Source organism: Protopterus annectens, chromosome 3.part1, assembly GCF_019279795.1.
Source record: "Protopterus annectens isolate FY-2018-M chromosome 3.part1, PAN1.0, whole genome shotgun sequence".
In the NCBI taxonomy this organism is placed as follows: Eukaryota; Metazoa; Chordata; order Ceratodontiformes; family Protopteridae; genus Protopterus; species Protopterus annectens.
This window is the reverse complement of record NC_056732.1, coordinates 1,035,577,629-1,035,597,640: the sequence shown is the minus strand read 5'-3', so window position 1 is coordinate 1,035,597,640 and position 20,012 is coordinate 1,035,577,629. Positions and strand designations below refer to the sequence as shown.

The following is a 20,012-nucleotide window of genomic DNA, read 5'->3' as shown; positions in this document are numbered from 1 at the left end:
TCTGCTGCTGTGTTCCTGACAGGTTCTCCTGGGTCAAGCTCATGAGCTCCCTAAGCTTTTTCCTGAGGTTTAGGACACATACCACAAAAGACTCCTTGTGGGATTCACAATCATCCCCCCCACTCATCACGAATCATATCTAAAGGCCCCTTCACCCTATGCCCATACAACTCAAGGGTGAAAAACCTGTGGATTCCTGGGGTACATTGCTGTATGCAAACGGCAGATGGGGGAAATATTTGTCGCACTCTTTCTTAAACTGGTCTACAAATGCCCACAGCATGGTCTTTTAGTGTAGAGTTTAACCTCACCATAAGACCATTAGTCTGGGGATGATAGGGGGTTGTCTTCACATGCTTCACCCCACAACGCTTCTACAGGCAAGCCAGCAGATCTGACATGAAATTGGCACCTCTTCCAGTCAAGATTTCTCTCAGGAAACCTACCCTGCTGAAAATCTCTACCAAAGTAATTGCCACCTTCTCTGTCTCGATGGAGAACAGAACCACCGCCTCAGGCTATCTAGTACCATTAATCTGCTACCACCAGGATACACGTCTGCCCTGTGGAACTTGGGGTACTCAGAGGCCCCACAATATCCATAGCTACCCTCTGAAACAGTGCTTCAATCATAGGCAAAGGCATCAAAGCAGCCTTGACCTTGTCTCCTGCCTTGCCTACTTTTTGGCACTGTTCACTGGTCACTCAGTACCCTGTTACATCCCTTGCAATCCCAGGCCAATAAAAGTTCTGCATAATAACATCTACTGGCATGATTTATGCCCATATGACCTGCAAAAGGAATGTCATGGGCTATGACAAGAAGTGCCAGACAGCAGGTTCTAAGCACTACCAACTGTTGTATTACCTCACCCACTAGCCCTCCCTCAGGGGTCTACTTTCTATACTGTAACCCTTTGTTCCAGTATACAGACTCCCCTTTTCTTTGAGGATCAAGTGCCTCCCTAGCTACCTCCCTCATGCCTCTTATTGTAGGGTCTGACAGCTAAATCTGCCTCAAACCTATCTTTGTGACCTTCCCAGCTCCATTTCCACAGGAAGTCCATTATCCTCTAACAGGAGTGCCTTACTGTCAGCCTGGGTACTACCAGTCACCTCTGCCCTTGCAGTCACTCTATCCAAGGGAACATCAGTACGTACCAGCAGCTGTAGCTCACCTTCAGGCTCACTGCTACAGGGTAGTTCCTTCCCTGAAATAACCACCTCACCAGCCCCAGCTTCAGGTGTGGGGACTGTCTCAGTCTCTCCCAGGCTACCAGCCCTACATGTCTGTCTCCAAGCCTGAGTGCATGTAACTGCATGCATACAAGGTACTGCATTATCAAAATCATTCCCTATCACGACATCTGCAGGGATATCTTCAAACATACCTACTTGTTTGCTTCCTTTTCCACCCTCCCTGGACAAAGGCATTTGGAATGGGGTCCCTCATAAAGCTCTGAATGGAGTGGACTGCCCAAGCAAATACTGTTCCTCTTTAACAACTGCAGGTTTCACAATGGTTATGTCAGAGGCTGTATTTCTCTTAGCTGTGGCCTGTTTTCCATCCACTAAGATAGGATATAACCTCTGGTGATAGTTTGGTAACCCTGTTGTCTCCAGACAACTTACCACTAGCATACTGTTAGACCCATTTGCTGGCTCCCCCACCTTTTGTTCCCAACCTTGCTTCTGCTGACATCTATATGATATATGGCCCCACTGTTTACATTTAAAACATTTAACCTTTGATCCTGGCCATGTACCTGAACTAGTGGCTTCCCCTGTTACTGGTGGACTCTGCTGGGATGGTTTAGTCTGCCCACCATGGGTTCCCTTATATCCATGTGCAGCTCTGGGTATCCCCTTGCTGTGCAGTGATGAACTGTTTGCTAAGTAGAGATCCCTCCTTTTCCCCAGCTCATCTGCAGACTTACACTCATGGTCTGCCAACCAGATTCTCATGTCCTCAGCCAAAGTGCTAAGGGGTTTGTTCCTTCACCAAAAGGTCTGTCAGCCCTTTAAAAGTGGTGACGTGACACCCACTCCCCCACCTATGAAAATAAGTGCTTAACTCAGCAATATAATTGCACACACTTTCATCTGCCTTGCGTCTATGCTCAAAAAACATTTTTCTGTAAGCTTCAGGTGTTAACTTAAATCATTCAAGTAAACATTTCTTTACTTTATCATAGTTTAAACAATCAATATCAGACAATTTAGAAACAGCAGTTACACCATTACTGTGAAGTAAGGGGGTCAGGAACCGTACCCAGAGCCCTTGGTCAACATTATACTGTTTACATACTCTTTTCAAATATACGAATAAAACTATCAAAATTATCACTCTCTGTAAACTGTAGAAGAACTTTACTGACTTTTATTGCTTCTGAGGTTCAGTTATTCCCTTCCCCATTACCTCCATGACCATGGGGAAGAGTCAGCATCTCCCTCTCATGTTTTCATTTACTCTTTACTGTAATATTCTGTATTGTTAGTGGCTTGCATGCTCCCATAGACTTGCCCCGTAAACGTCTTTATTCCAATTCGTTTCTCATTCATGTTTCATGCGTGTAAGTTTAGTTAAAGCCGTTGCCCTCTTTAGCCACTAGATAGCAGTATATTACAAAGCAAATTAACATGTATTACACAAAAAAAGAAAACACTTTTTGATATACATATATATATATATATATATATATATATATATATATATATATACACACACACACACACACACACATATATATATATATATATATATATATATATATATATATATATATAAATTATGCTTGAACAAGGTTAAACTTACCTGCTAGCTAACAACAATCCCAGTGCTGTACCGGATTCTTTTTTTGGCACTCTTGCCTCTTTCAGCTGGGCAAACCCACTGTGCTCAGGATCACTCTGCTCCTCTACCCTACCCCTATTCCCAACCACCCACCTCTTCAATTACATTTATACCTAGCCTTGCCTCACCTATTCATCCATCCTCCAATCACACCCCTTCTCCTCCACACTCCACATACTTAGCCTACCATCTATCAACCCAACCCTCTTTTCATTTCTAGCATACACTCATTCTCTTCTACTCCTCCTATTCCTAATTAACTCACATCCTACTTCCACACCTTTCCCTTAAGTCAACCCCCACCTTCTATAACTGCCTTCATCCATAACCCTGGTATCCCTACACCTTACCTTTATACACCTACATACCTACCTATACTTCCCTGTAACCCCATCTCTCCTCCTTTTTCTACTTCCCTGTAACCCCATCTCTCCTCCTTTTTCTATCAGTCCTCACTATTACTCCACAAAACTCATCCTTTCCTTATTATATTCCACACTTCTCAGTAATGCCTCTCATATTCAACATCTTTCTCTTTATATTTACTGTTTACCTCTCTCTCCTTCTAAGACTCTCATCACTTCACCCAATCTATATACCTCCCAAACCTACCTCTACAACATCAACCCACATTCACACTCTCTCCAGCTACTCTGCAATCTGCTCTAGTCTGTATGCCGCTGACTTAATTTTGCAAAAGAAACTGACAATTCTCTCTCCACAACATAACCTTCCTAGTAACTTTGTCCATAAATTGTCCATATTTCCAAAACCCAGAAATGAAACCCCAATCAGTTACTTTTCCTGTTCACTTTAACCTAGTCCTGTGTGGTGATATACATCCAAACCCTGGCCCTTCTCCTCCATCTCATAATCCCCTTAACTCCACAAAATCCCTAAACTTCACCACCACCAATCTTCAAAGCATAAGAAATAAAATTCCTCATCTGCACGCATGGTTAATTCAACATAAACCAGACTTTACCTCCATCTCTGAGACCTGGCTAAAACCATGCATCAAGGATTCTGAATTTCTACCCCAAACTATTCATGCCTTAGAACAGATAGACTTAATAAAAAAGGTGAGGCATCACCTTATTATACCCAAGCACCTTTACAGTAATTCCGTATTCAAAACCTATTCCCCTCTTTTCCACTGCAGAGTTACTTGTTACTTTCCTAAAACTCAATGACTGCAAAAGCCTTTGTATCACATTCATATACATTCCTCTGGGCAAAAATATTTCTATTCCAGAAGAAATTCTTAGCTGGGCAACCAACAATATAAAAAATGAAACAATCATCCTAGACAGCATTAACATTAACTGGCTAGATATCTCTAATAACAACCCCTTTACCAACATTAACCTTCACATCTATACTCAGCTAATTTCTGATATTACCAGACCTAACAATAAGAATAACAAAGGTTCAATCCTGGACTGGATCATGGTTTCCGACCCAAATAAAATCTCCGGCACACTCCCAAATAGTATTAGTGTCTACTCATCAGCATTCATAATACTTAAGCCCACCGCTATACCAAACATACACCAAAAATTTCTCCCACTCAGTGAAGTTGTGGAATTTTTCAATTCCACATTTCTTAGGATCCTAAATAGTCGTGTCCTTCTCCAGCTAAAAAGAGTCACGGCAAAACATGCCAGCTGGCTTGCCAAGTCCACAAAGCAAATGATGTCCTCCAGGGACAAAGCCTGAAAAGCCTGTCAGAAAAACAAAAATCTTTCCTACTTCATCCAATATAAACAACTTCCCAATCAGCTTAAACGTTTAGTTGTCAAAAACAAAAAGAAAAAGATGTTATGTCTTACCATAACGTTCCATCTGTGTTGTAAATCTTTATTCATTCATTACTGTTAGGACTTCGGTTCGATCCTCGGAACTGACACGGCCGTTACCAAGCTCACGTCAGCCAAAAACTCTCAGCTAAGACCTACCCACAATGCTCATCTCATAGTCTCTTCAGATCGAGTTTGTCCGCCATGATAGTGTAGCAGTAATAAAAGTGACAGTAGGAGGCTCTGTCTGAGCAAATACCTTAACTAATACGGAAATCCTAAAGTCCACAGGAGTCCGGGCAGGGGGAAGGAGGGTGGGAAGTAATGAATGGATAAAGATCTACAACACAGATGAAATGTTATGATAAGACATAACTTCTTTATCTGATGTTGTAAATCTTTATTCATTCCTTACTGTTAGGACTGAGTCCTCAGCTACTTGAGTCCTGGGTGGCCCTAAGGAAGGGCATTTCTAAGCATCATAGAACCAAAAGATGCTCATCCCCTGGAGGCCAAATCCAATCTGTAATGAGTGATAAAGGTATGAGGTCTTGCCCAAGTGGCTGCTGCGCAGGTATCATCCATAGAGGCTCTGGAATGAAAAACCACTGAAGTAGCCATCAATCTAGCAAAGTGGGCCTTTATTCTGGAAAGTAAAGACACTTTGTTCTGATGGTAGATGAAAGTAATGGTGTTTCTGAGCCAAGAAGACAAAGTCATTTTGGAGACAGGCTTACCCAATCTGGGTCCTGCAAAGGCCACAAACAATTGATCCATTTTTCTGAAAGATTTAGTTTTGTCCAAGTAGAAATGAAGTTGCCTATGAACATCGATGGTATGCAGAAGGTATTCCCCTCTATTTGAATGATGAGAGAAGAAAACCGGTAGGACAATAGATTGATTAATGGAAAACCCAGAAATGACCTTGGACAAAAAGAAGGGGTCAGTACATAGGGACACACTTTCCCTATGAAAAATCAAATAAGGTCTCTTGACACTCAAGGCCTGCAACTCAGATACTCCTCTCGCTGAGGTAAGGGCTACTAGAAGTAGAGTTTTCCAAGACAAAAAATTCATATCACATGCATTAGAAGGCTCAAAAGGAGGACTTGTTAACGACTGAAGCACCAGTGTCAGGTCCCAAGGTTCTATAGGAAGCTTGACAGGAGGTTTAATATGTAATACTCCTTTCATGAAGGTTTTGCATAATCGATGTGGCATAACAGATGAACTGTCAATTCTATTGTGAAATTTTGCAATAGCTGCTAAATGTACTGTAACTGTCGATGCTAAAGCTCTTGCGTGCAATAGGGTAGTGAGATATTGTAGGATCTTCTGAATAGGCATGGAAAAGGTGTCTATGTTATGTTCTTTGGCCCATCTAGAGAACCTAGTCCACTTACTAGAATAAATTTTTCTGGTGGAAGGTTTTTGTGAAGCCAGAAGAATCTCGCGAACAGGGGATGAAATATCAGGTAGTCTGGCAATCATCGGAAGTGTAGAAATCAAGCTGTGAGCTTCAGGCTGTGGAAACTGGGATGAATCAGTCCCTGAGGATGAGACAGCAGACCTTAGGAGTGATCCAGGATCCATGGGCTGTGAATCAGATGAGGCCATAAGAAAGGGAACCAGACTTGACGGGTCCAATAAGGGGAAATAAGGATCATTCTGCTTCTCAACCTTTGAGCTTTCTGGAGGAATTTCAGGATGAGAGGAAACAGGGGAGAGGCTTACAGCAGACCCAGGAGCCAATCGTGCGTCAGAGCATCCCTCGGTAACTCTCCCTGAGGGGGGATTAGGGCAAAATAGCTTCTGCATTTATTGTTTGAGGGAGAAGCAAACAAGTCGCAGCAAGGCCTACCCCAATGGCGGAAGATCTGATCCGCTATTATAGGCCAGAGGGACCACTCGTGAGGCATCAAAATGTTCCTGCTCAGATTGTCCGCAATAAGAGATAATCTTAAGGGAAAACTGACTAGAGGAAGGTAAATCACAAAAAACACTACACTTAGCTTGAGAGAAGGCTTGGCACGCCTGACGAGGAACGCGGCAAACGAGATCTGAAGAGACTATGAGTGGGGAATTGTGGGTAGGGCTTAGCTGAGAGTGTTTGGCTGGCGTGAGCTTGGTAACGGCCGTGTCGGTTCTGAGGACGGAACCGAAGTCCTAACAGTAAGGAATGAATAAAGATTTACAACTTCAGATGAATACTTCCAAACCCTCCAAAACCAACATAAATAAAACCCTAAGAAATTTTGGGGAGCAATCAACTCCCTACTCCATCCAGGAACTAACAGTAATCCATGCCTAAACCCAGAAAAAATACCCTCTGAGTTAGCCTCACTCTAACTCATATTTTATTGGCATCATTGCTAAGCTTACTACCACCTTCCCACATATCAACACAGACCCACTAGAACTACTACTAGTACATTCCCCGTCTACTCCTCTACCTACTTTCTCACTCTCGCACATACCAACCTCAACCATACAAAAATTTCTTCATAAACTAAAACCATGTACAAACGCCCCAGATAATTTACCTGCAGAATTCTTACAACAATCAGCCTCCTCCATTGCATACTCCATCAGCATGCTCATCAATAGGTCCATTCAGGAATCATGTACACCTGATATCTGGAAAAAAAGCATTTGTTCTCCCACTGCATAAAGGTGGTAACAACTCTGACATCTCAAACTTCCGGCCTATCGCCATTTTTTCGCCCATCTCCAAAACACTAGAGAAGTGCAGTCGCAATCAGCTCCTTAATCAGCTGGTTAAACACTAACTCCTTTCCTCCACTCAACATGGCTTTAGGCCTGGACATAGCAATAGCAGCGCCCTCATTTCCTTCCTGGACACAGTAAACAGAGCTTGAGATGCTGGCTCCATAGTCCCTGCACTGTTCCTTGATCTATCAAAATCATTTGATACAGTTTTCCACTCTCCAACCTTGGTACTCTCCCCCTAAATTACACTAGTTTTCTAACTATCTCAGCAATAGGCAGCAATCTACTATATGGCAGCACTCCTTCTCCCTTTTCATCAATACAAACACAGGGGTACCCCAGGGATCTATACTGCATCCCCTTTTATTCAGTATATCTGTCAATAACTTTCATACCACTCTTACCCACAGTACTGTTATCCAATATGCAGAGAATTCTATTATCTGCACTTCTAAATCTGTCTCTGCACTACAGCATCTTACCCAAGAAGCATTTACTTCAACCGAAACCTGGTTGTCACAGATCCATCTCTCTCTCTCAACCCCAATAAAAAAAACTCTTAATATTTACCCCCCAAAAAATTTAGCCCTGTTGACAAGTCTGAATTCTCTGTTCACTCTCAAAATAACACAATCACTGAAGTCGTCCCTAGTACCAAATTGCTTTTGACCTTCATATCTACAGTAGCATCAAAAAAAAAACATCAAAAGCTAGAAGTCCTTTACAGGCACAACTATTTTCGTAGCTTCATTGCTAAAAAGGCTCTTGCCTTATCATTCTTGCCCTCAACTCTCTTATATGGTGCCCCCATCCTAACCAATATTCAGTCCTCCCTGAAAACTAAACTCGACTTGTGCTACAACAAAGTTGCCAAATTTGTTACAAATGCTAAATTCTCCACCCACCAATGTTCCTCTCTGCATCAACTAAATTGGCTCGAATTCCCTCACTACCTCACTTACCTACAATTAACTACTGCCCATAAACTTATTTACTACCCAGCAACCTGCTCATTCCTCTCCTCCATATTGACCATGTACCATCCTAATCGACACCTTAGGTCTGAAAATAAAATGTTACTGAATGTTGATAAACCTAAGCTCTCAGCTGGCCAAATGTATTCTTTTACTGCCTCCAAGCTATGGAACAATCTCCCTCCTTCAATCAGGACTATTAGTAATCCTACTTCCTTTAAAAAATCCCTCAGACTACATCTCTCTTCTCACTGGCTATGCACTTGCACCCTAACAGATAACCCCAAAACCTGACTTCCCTCTCTGGATCCTTACTCTTCTCCATTCAATTACTGGTATATCTTCCCCTTCTCTCTACCTTGCTAACTCCTGGTGTCACTTTAGCGTGCTTTATCCCTACCATAGCCCATCCGTCTCCTTCTATTTTTACCTTTTAAGTTCATTCTCCTCACTGCTAAAAATTCCACATATACATTTATACGAATATGTTATTTGAATGCATACTATTTTCTATTTCTACATTTATACCATGATTGTAAAGTATTCTTCACTGTTATCAATTTTATTTTAATGTACTACTACTGTTTATATACTCTGTATTGTGTGCGATATTTCCTTGTATGTAATTAAACGTGGAGCTTTTCTCCCTGGGCCTCCACTGAAAATGGGTTCATTTTAGGCCCAGTGGACTTTCCCAGTAAACAAATGCAATAAATAAATAAATAAATAAATGTTAACACTTTCTCTCATTTTCTTCAGCCTCCAAATGCCACAATCTCTCTGCTGATTCTAATTCCATCTGTTTCTCCTATTCTTCAGGCTCCGAAAGACGCAGTCTCTCTGCTGATTCTAATTCCAAACATTTGGCCTCCAGTTCAAGTCTCTAACTGCAGACTGATTTTTAAGTCCTCTGAGGAAAAGGTGAACTGTCCTGTTTCTGAGGGCTGCAAATTCCTATCACCAGGCTGGTTATCCTCCTGGTTGCTGGTCTGAGCTGTGACTAAGGCTGAAATAATTTCCTCTTTAGTCAGGCTGGCATGCACCAGTTCTTTGGCTTTGCACACCTTGGCCAACTGGTCCTTTGTCAGCTTGCCATAATCCTCTGCTGACATCTTTGCCTGTTTTCCCTGACAAAACTAAACAAAAATAAATAAATAAGACCGTTGTGAAATGAAACTCTGTATGTTTACCTTGTGGCTGCTTGAGAGTACAACCACCTTCAGTGACAACTGTGTATGGTTACAGACGTTCAATTACTATCCACTCACCACTGCTCACCAATATGTGACATCCTCTCTCTGGGCCAGTAATCAAGGAGCCTGAATCCTCACCACTAATACTGTAGACGGACATTCACTTGGAACAAAAATGGATGCACACAGTATTTCCAGATGTAGCTCTCTGCACCAAACGTAATTTTCCTTAACAGCACACAGAGAACACACTCAGTCCGGCATCTGGATTTTTTTGCTCTCTCTCTGTCTCTCCAGTGTCCCATTGAGTCTCCCCACTAAAACAGCTATAGAGTTGAGTCCTCAGCCAAGTGTCCAAGCCAAGTCCTCCAGCACCCTCTTTGTGAAACCAGTGCCTCGTGTCCCTGCTCTAAGTAACTGACACAGACACTCTGAGATTTGATTTTCTCATACACACACACACACACACACACACATGGGAAAAGATAACACAGATTTACTAGCGATGCCCCCTTCTGCCTAGACTATAAGGTAGATACTGCCATCAGACACTCCAAAGCTATATTAAAGTTTTTAGAACGGTACCCAAATATTCTGAGTGAAATTATTATCAGTACAAATTATACTGTTTGGCCAATGCAGTGAGGGTTTCAGGAGTGGCCACAGAGTCACCGGATAGATAGGAGTACTCTTCAAGGTTAAAATATTCTCTAAAGGACCAGCCACAATGAAAAGTGTAAATATGTTTAATGATAAATAATAAAAAAAATGAAAATACTACATATCTAATTACAATAATCACCACTGTTTCAATCACAGGAAATATTAAAACAACACAGATGAATAGATTCACACATATACAGAAAAACAGTACAAAACTAATCTCACTACATTTTCCTGACTGATCTAAAGAATTACTATTCCCCAGTTCCCTTTCTTAGAGTAAGGCAAGATGAAGTAGGTATGGGGTTCTTCTTTGTCAGGTTCCAAAACACAAAGTGCTCTGAGACTTCAGTCTCACCTAGTATTAAAACATCATTTTTAGTGATGGATTACAGAATGACATCACATACATCTGGTCATCTGACTTCAGGTTCCCATGTTAGCCCCTTGTCTAGAAGCTATCAGGATTTAGCACATATGTGTCAATAATGCACACACATAGAGCTTGCTAAGATATGGCGTGGCTTCTGGAAACATAAAACAATTTCAAACCTCCACCCTTCCAGAGGAGCAATTAGTTAACCCCAAAGCCAATACAGAAAGCTTCCTAGTACAGACTTTTTGTCTCTGGCTGTACTGAAAGTTGTAAGATACAATCTTTATGGCCCAGGCCCAGTAATTTAATTTCAGAATATTTTTCAAAGTTAGCTGCAGCTGAACTGAGCTTAACCCCTTCTCTTCCAGTATCCTTTGTTACAATATATCCATTTCAACAGTTACAATAATACATGTATACTTCTTTTTCTGTCCAGCAAGGCACACTGTTGGTATATTTTTAACACAAGCAGCTTTACAAATACATCTTTAACACAAGCATCTGTACAAATCAGTTTGATATACAAATGACATGCAATTCTTTACAAAATTCCAGCTAGCTGTGTTGGCATATATTACACATCCACTGCCCTAGTTCTCCTGGTATAGCTGGCAATACCTCACATAGTCACAGTCCCCTTTGACATGTATCTGTCCAGAAACATGCAAAAACTAGAACACTCAAGGAAACCGTATTAAAAGGATACAAGGTCTCAACAACATGTCCTACATGGACAGACTCAAAGCCCTGTCACTGTACTCAGCATCCCACAAACTGTTAAGAGGTGACCTGTGTCTGGCATAAGATGGCATCCCCAAAACCAAAACAGATGGTTTCACTGCACATCAGCAAGTCAAATGGAATCAGAAATAGTTGGTCTAGGGATCTAAACCTCTTCTGCAACATCAACAGAATGGTTTGGAGGGTCAGGTATATCTCACAGAGGATACCACTGCTCTGAAGCAGACTCCCCATGCACACAAAACAAAGTTCATCCCTATCCATATTCAACTGTAACTTGGATCTATGGATGGGAAACAGAAATTTTATCCCAGGAGTGCTCCCTGTACTAATAATGGGCAGAGGGAGCTCTTAAATGCTTTATCCCATGCACAGGTCCCCTTAAATTATCTATGGTACAATCCCAGTTATTCTCATTAGGAATAGTATGTAATTATCGACCATGGGATGGGTAAGACCAATCTCTAACTAAATGGGATAGGTTCATTAGAGCATAAACAGGGAAACTGGGTAGGCTTAGAACTGGCTCAAAGGCAGTTAGCCTAGTAACTGAATAAACCTTTTTTTCAATCTAACTTTCCCATTTTATTAGCCGGCATAAGGCTGGCTGCTGAAAGAAGCTTAGCAAAAGCTGACTTTGACAAGGAAATTACTACAAGATCTGCCCTATGGTTAGAAATAAAAAACATATGGGCTGAGGCACTTAATACAACTTATCAGACTTTTTAGGAGCAGATGGATGACTGTCTGGAAAACTGTAGGCTGGCAAAACAGGAGCAGGTGCAGGTTGAGTTAAATCTACCTATAATAAATCATAATATCTTTGTTGTGATTCAGACATGCCTTTTTGTTTCCACTGAAAATAAAATCCCTCATTTTTGCAACAGTATTAGAAAAAAGACCATTCTTCAGTAGGGAAATATGAGAAAAGGCTCTCTTCAGACTCAGAAGACCCTGTAGTGAGGGGATATTAGAACGACAGTCCCAGTATCAATTATGTCCCCTCAGACTGAGAATCCGAATCTGATCTATCTATTCATCCATCCAGTCTATCCACAGCCCCTTTTTGCCATTTTTGCACATGGGGTTGGGGTGTCACTTCAACAGCAACAATCACCTACAGCCAAGGTTTACACTGCCAGGTGGCTAGCCCTGCCGTGGAAGAATCAGAATCTGATATGGAAGAAATAATAAATTTGCTAAACCTGCACTGTTATTTGCTTCAGAACAGGAACAATATATCTGGGCTTATGCTTTCTATTCCTAGGTGAACCCCCCCCCAAAAAGGAGTCACTTAACAGACAGTCCCTACCCTGGGCTCCTCAGTGTGGTACAGAGAAGGAGAATCCTTCCCCAAAGCTGGCAAGAATGGTTCACCCTTCCCTAGCAAAGGCAACTGTACAGCCACAGATTACATGCCTGACCCCAGTTCATGGTGGCATTTTGAGGAAGAACATCAGAAGGGCCAGGAGAAAAAGATGAGTGGTCTGAGGAACAACTGACAGCCACAGCAGTATCACCCATAAGCAGCTGAGGCAAGGGGGAAACTGGACTGAAAACCAAAGCTTCCTACATAACCTTTTTCTTATTATTACACAGGGAAGGATCAAGAGTCTTAGTGGGACTCTGTCCAACGTCCTAGCTGACAAAAGAGTCTCACAGGCAGATAGTAGAGCCAATAAGACTTGATCATAACTATATTTTTACTCAGAAAATGCCAAGGTAAAAATGTTTAGTAACACTAATACACCGAATACACTTGCCCTAGCCCCTTACAACAAGGCAATGCATAAGCAGTATACATTTCCTTACAAAAACGGACAAAATATGACCAAAAAGTTAGGGAATCCCCATAGAGAGTCAGGACTGGTTTACAGCCAAAAATACTACATGAAAAGCAGTTAGCGTAGCTGCAAAGGGTTGGTCACAATTTCTGACAGAAAAAGTACACATTTTGTAAAAATAAATTACCAATGACCAACCTAGCAACTAAAGTACAAGCCCAACAGAAAAAAACACTTGTAGTGAAATATTACTGTTTCTACAAGAAAATATTATTTTACATGGGAATTCCCTCAGAGAATTCCAACAATACAACCTTGACACAAGGGCAAAAATGCCCTCAAATAAATTATTCAAAAGAGCAAAACACATACCAACCAAAATAATTGTGTGGAAGGTAATCCCCAATGGGGAACTTATCTGTCCAGCTTAGATGGAATGCTAGTCAACTGCTTATCACCCAAATAATACAATAGAACAAACCCGTATTAAGCAAAAAACAACGGCCAGGAAATTTTTAAGATTTTAATTGGAGGGTGCTTATTTGAATATGTAATTGGCTTGCTTAACTGAATTATTGGTGAGCATTTTATATAAATTGTTGCTATCATTCAGTGTACTGTTTTACTCCTTGAAGGCTTTTTTAGCCGAGGCATCAGAGTATTCAGTTGGTTGAATAAAAAAACTTCTTGGATTTCCTGGCCATTGTTTTTTGCTTATCACCCAAAGCCTACAAAGAAGTGCACTCTTTGCTGGCAAGAAAGTTCTGAAGTTCTGGTACCCTAACGACTGGTTTTACTTTGCATCTCCCATGCATACCAGTGGATAGGACATGTGAAAGGAGTCTTAAAGCTTCGAAAGGTTGGATGGCTGGTACAATCCTTGGCAGGACATCCCTCACTGCTTAAGGCTATTGCAGCAATGATCTAATGATAACATCATGAGAGTCATGAAGTCTCTGTAGATCACCTGAACCCACAATGCAGGAAGGAGGGAGCGCCACTGGCAAGTATCCAGGCAGTTCTGCTGAAAGAAAATTTCTCTCAGTTCAGTGTCACTCTTAGACTGCAAAACTGCAACATCAATGTCAAGGCTGTCGAGGAAGAGCATAGAAAAAAAGGCCACTGTCAACCAGCAGCCAGGTATGAGAAAATTAGTGGGCTCTTGGGGTAAAACATATTCAGCATCACCATTCTAATGAACACTTGGAGCCAGAAAAAAGGAGAAAAGGACGTTTCCAGTACCAATAATGCAAGGCAAAAATGCAGACACCTGCTCAGTTCTTGCATGCAAGTATGCTAGTAGGCATCCATCATGTCTAGAATTACTATGCAGAAGTCATAACAGAACAGTAGCATCTAAGACTGGAGAATGACTATGCTGGAATATGTGCTTACTGAAATCACTTTAACTCGTGCTTGGTCAACCCTCACAACTTTTCTGAACAATAAACCAATGCAAACATAACTCATTTGCACACTCATAACAACAGACATTTCTCTACATGCTCTTTTCAGAGGCACTAGATATGCACATTAACCACACTTGCTACCACAACTATTCCTCCCAAGAGCAATGCAAGTCCGTCATTACCTACATTTGTCCAGGAAATGTAGTAAATACCACCACCTTAGGAATCTATAGTGTCAAGAAAATGCAAGTGTGTAACTTCATCTTTAAATGATGCTTGTGGCCAGCTACAATAAGCATTAGTCTTTTGGATAACACTTCTGCAGTACACTCTACAAGCATATTTTTTCTCAGAACATTAATGTGCTTCATCGCCATATTGAGAGAGTGAGATCATTTTCAACTCTGCTTCCTCAAGGCATGTTTTGCATTTAAGAAAAACCTTTTACAACAAGAATATTTTAAATTACCAAGGGTATGCTAAGGTGTTAGCATCATCTCATCCTTCAGAAAATATAAGAGTGGTAGTTGCCAATATTTTTAAAACCAGCAGGTAAATACAATGTAACTTTTCTAGGACTAACTGCAACCAACATATGGCATCATTAACAAATATGAACTGTATAACAAGTAGAACAACAACAGATGTAGAAGTGGGGACTATGTAACTGTATTATGGGAGAAGAATCCATTAATACTAACAGCTACTGCAAACAACTTAATTACAAACTGAATAATTACATCTGGCAGATGTGTGTGTCATACTTGGACCAAACAGCTTTTACTATACTCAGTACTCCAACATACAATGTGCATACAGTCATACTAATGGCTTCTCTTCTAACGATCACCGCCTAACAGTATGTGATAGTGGCATACCTCTCAATCGCTTAGCACAAGAAATCTGAATATCTGGACAAAGCCTAAAAAATGTGTGTGTGTGTGTGTGGGGGGGGGGGGGGCAAAAGTCCAAAATTAGGGACAGATTTTACATTTTCGTTACTGCTCGTATAAATTTAGAAAGTTGGTAAAATGACATATTTTGAATTAGCAAATATCTTCTTAAGAATATGAAGACCGCAACTCAACTATTTCTCATTATTTAGTGACAACATTCACCAGTGATTGCCAAGAAAACCACAAATTTTATGAGGAACAGACCAAAATATGAGGGAAATCTAAACATTCGGCAAAATTCAGGAAAACTGAGAGGTATGGATGGTGGATTTAACTGTGAAGTTGGTGCATTTATCCTTGGAGCCCACCAGTTTGCCTTTCAACCACCTTAAGTTACCCTCAGATTAAGAACTAACACAGATTTGGCACCACACTGACAGACAAAATAAACACGATAAGTAAGAAAAGATATAGTCTAGTTTGCAAGTAACTCAATTAGCAGCAAAAGCTGACCAAATGTCCAGTAACCCACAGGGGGATGGCAGAAGAATATTCCTGACTTATCATGGGGGGTATCACATAGATCAACTGATAAAGGTAGAACACAGATGTTTTACTGAAATAGAACTCTGCCTGATCAGTTTTAGGCTTGGAAGAATCTCAAGCAGTATCAGCAAAGTGGAAGGGCTCAGAATAGTGATCAAGCCTAAAGCTAAGACGATAGCTGTGGAGGAATGGCCTGACTCTCAGAATTATGACAGAGACCATAAAGTTTGGAGAAGGTGTATGCTGACAACCAAGTGGCTAAAGCCCAGCTCTCTGCACCAGAGGTATTCCTAGAGCAAGCATTAGAAGTAGGCATTCCTCTAGTGAAGTGTGTTTTGAATAGCAGCATTTGCCAACTGATAGTTGGCTTAATGGGTTTACTATTAAAATCTGGAATGCCAGTTGTGCTTTTATTCACAATGCTGAACCTAACAGATGAAAATATACTCAACGTTTTGTACAAAATCTCGGAACTGATAACCGCGATGTCCCCATTCACAACTCTGAACGGTCAGAATCGAAAGCAGCTGTTAGCAGTTACATTTTGCAGGAGGGCAAGCACCCCTGCACCTCCCATGTGGGGGGCACCCCGTGCATATTATATATATACAAACTCAGAGATCGTACTACAGTGAGGAAAAATGTAAACTCCCCAATCCCCACTGTACTGCAATCTCCACTCACAATGCCAAACTCAAAATAACAAATGCAGCGTTACTTTTGTTATTATGCTTCGTACTACTTCAGTTCAGCATTGTGAACCTTGAGAACTGCGATTTTGACCACATGGCATTTGCACAACTGCCATTCCAAATTTTGATAGTAAACCGACTTAATGGCAAAAGATAACACACCCGCTAATCCACTTTGAGGGTTCTTCCAGTTAGACAAAATAATACAGCATTAGAGGTTAACAAGTTTACCAGCCAAATCTCTACCAGATGTAAAGTACTCTGAAACAAACTGTAAATTTGCTCAGCATTACAGTTAGCCTGTATATTAAAAGCACCATCTGCATGATAAAATGACAAATCCCCAATAGTCTGCTACATATCCCTTACAACATAGGAGTAAAGGTCCTAAGAAATATCTTTGCAGTACTCCCCTCTAAAGTTAAAAACACGCCTTTTTTGAAGAAGACAATCTTATACTCTGGCGAAGGACAGAAGATTCTGAAACTACAGGCATTACTGGACATCGACATTGATGAATGCAGCTGTATGTATACTGAAAAAAAGCTGAAATTTGGCTGAAAAAAATATTAAGTAAATGTTATCTTGATCTAATCTACTCTAGAGACTTTTCTTTCGGACAAAAAAGAAAAACCTTTAATAATGGGCAAATACAGACACATTAAAATCTAGAAATAAAAACAACAGCTAAACAATTAGCAAACTCTGCCCAACAATGCATTGGTCATTTAAAACAAAATTATATAAACAAATTATTTAGCTTACATTCATATTTTCCACCTCTAGATCTCTCACTGTATAGCATGACTTTGTATCTTCAGATAACAGTGTTACATGGAAGCCTGTGTCCATAAATGTCATTCCTTTATCCTTTTTCATTGGCCAGTATTGTGCACATTTCACCTAAATAATACAGAAAGGATATACTAAAAACTGTAATCTATTAGTAAACATCAAAATTAACAGTCATGGTAAAGAAACAGGTAGGAGAAGGCAAATGATTTCATCAATTATTTCTACACGCTGGATTCCTTCTTGCATAGTGTGAGAGCTGGAAAAAGCTATGCTCCACTTTAAATAACGTTATATGGCAGACGTCAAACAGACAACTATGTATATGTACTATCTGGAAATAAACAAATTCAGAAGATATTTGCAATAATACATAACACATAAATCAACATTTACATGCACATTACTTTACATTACATCCTTTCTTAGTTCTCTACTACAGATTATCATAGACAAATGCAAACAGAAAAACAAGTTTGTTTACTTCTTTATATTGGTATTTGGCAGTAAGTTCTAAAATTAACAGCTTAACAGCAGTTTCTGAAGCTGCCACCTTAAGTTAGACAGTTCCATCACAAAATGTAACATATTTTACTCTATATACATACATAAAATGACCTCCGCGGTGGTGCAGCGGTAGCATTGTTGCCTCACAGCAAGAGGTTCTCCCATTCGATTCTCGGCTGGAGTGTGGGGAGTGCCTTCTGTGTGGAGTCTACATGTCCTCCCCGCGGTTGGGTGGGCGTTCGAAAGACATGCGTAAATGGGCGTGCCTTCGTTGAAGGTTGAACGTCGAGCTGGCACCTCGGCGTTTGTGAAAATCTACTGCCAATCATTAGCGGACCGGACTGAAATAAATCAAGTTTGAGAATTAAAACAAAAATGTCAGTGTATACTTAATAACACCGCAGCAATTCAACATATACAGGATGTAAAGAGATCATGTGATAGACAGAAATGTGATAATGAAGTACAGTGGATAGATGAAATAAAGTGTGGAGGTAGATCAGTTAAATTATCAGGGAGTGGATGAAACAAAAGCAGGAGGCTCTAGTAAGGAAACGAAGAAGCGTATGTCTGAATGTGGTAAATCTTTTTATACATTTTCTGTGTACATTTACTTCCATTTGTTTAACCAGGTAGTAGAGCTGTGGTCTACCGACCCTTTTCAAACATGACCTGGGTACTAATAACAATACAAAACATAAAAAAAGAAGTTATATTCTTACCATCACGTTCCATCTGTGTTGTCCATTTTCATTCTTCCTCAACCTGTGGGTCTCAGACCCAACTCGGCCGCTTTCCAAGCCCAAGATTCGAAGCTCAAGCTCCACCTCTCCATTCCACAATGCCTCCTTCCCCCAGAACACCTCATATTGAGTTTGCTAAAAAATATACAGCTAAGACATCTACATAGTCACAGAAGAAGAAGAAAAGGTTCAGAGACTCCATACAGGAACTACAGTTCCTAAAAGAGACCAACTCCGTCAGGTCTACGTGTAAAAGAAGGCAAGGGGAAGGAGGGTGGGGAGGTCGAGGAAGAATGAAAATGGACAAAACAGATGGAACATTATGGTATGAGCCCAACTTCTTTATCTTATGTTGTCATTTTCATTTGTTCTTCGACCTGTGGGACAGAGTCGTCAGCTACACAAACCCTAGGGTGGCCCTTATGGAAGGATATTCCGAAGCACCATAGAGCCAAAATCAGCTCTATTCCAAGAAATGATCTCTAGTTTGTAATGAGAAATAAAAGTATGAGACCTTGGCCAAGAGGCAGCTGCCCAAATATCATCAACTGACATTCTTGAGGAAAAAGTTTGAGAAATCGCTACAGACCTCGTAGAATGAGCTTTGACACACCCTGGCAAGGAATAAACAAAGGAGATGCACTCTAGCAACCATCTGGCCAGAGTAAGTTTAGTAACTGCTGTGCCTTTCCTAATCTTTGAAAAGGCTATAAACAACTGGTCAGATTTTCTTAAGGATTTTGTCCTGTCCAGATAAAAACTTAACTGCCTACGAACATCCAGAAGATAAAGAGTGTATTCTCCCTTGTTCCGGAAATTGAGGAAGAAAACCGGGAGACAAATGGACTGATTGATAATGTTTTCTGTGGCCACTTTAGGAGACAAGGATTCACTGGTCCGTAAGGATACTCTATCATAACGGAATATCAAGTAAGGAGGTTTAGCAGAGACGGCTTGGAGCTCAGAAGCTCTTTTTGCTAATGTAGTGGTAAGTAAAAGGGCTGTTTTCCAGGAGAGAAACTTCAGATCTACTTAGCTGCCGGTTCAAAGCTAGAAAGAACCAAAGCTTGCAAAACCAAAGATCCCAAGGGGTAGTTGGAGCCTTGATTGGAGACAGAGTAAAAATGTGCCCCTGAGAAAAAACTAACAGTTTAGAAGAATAGTTTCCCCCAATCTGGAAATGCAAAACGGCTGCTAACTGAACCTTCACCGTGGAATAGCTGGCTCCATTCTGGAAGAGAAAGACTAAGAAATCTAAAATCACAGGAACAGGAGCCATAAAAGGATAGATTAGTTTCTGCTGAACCCAAATA

The 20,012-nt window shown here is 40.8% G+C and overlaps 1 protein-coding gene across 2 annotated transcripts in view; it reads right to left on the bottom strand.

The window, feature by feature from the left end:
• The window catches only part of PTPN2 (protein tyrosine phosphatase non-receptor type 2), a 2,647,405-nt gene that overhangs the window by 1,267,308 nt on the left and 1,360,085 nt on the right, over positions 1-20,012 (bottom strand). For both annotated transcript variants that reach the window (XM_044067190.1, XM_044067189.1), the window contains exon 5: positions 17,423-17,560. In XM_044067190.1, the coding sequence (XP_043923125.1) occupies positions 17,423-17,560 (138 nt within the window). The remainder of the gene's footprint in view (positions 1-17,422; positions 17,561-20,012) is intronic.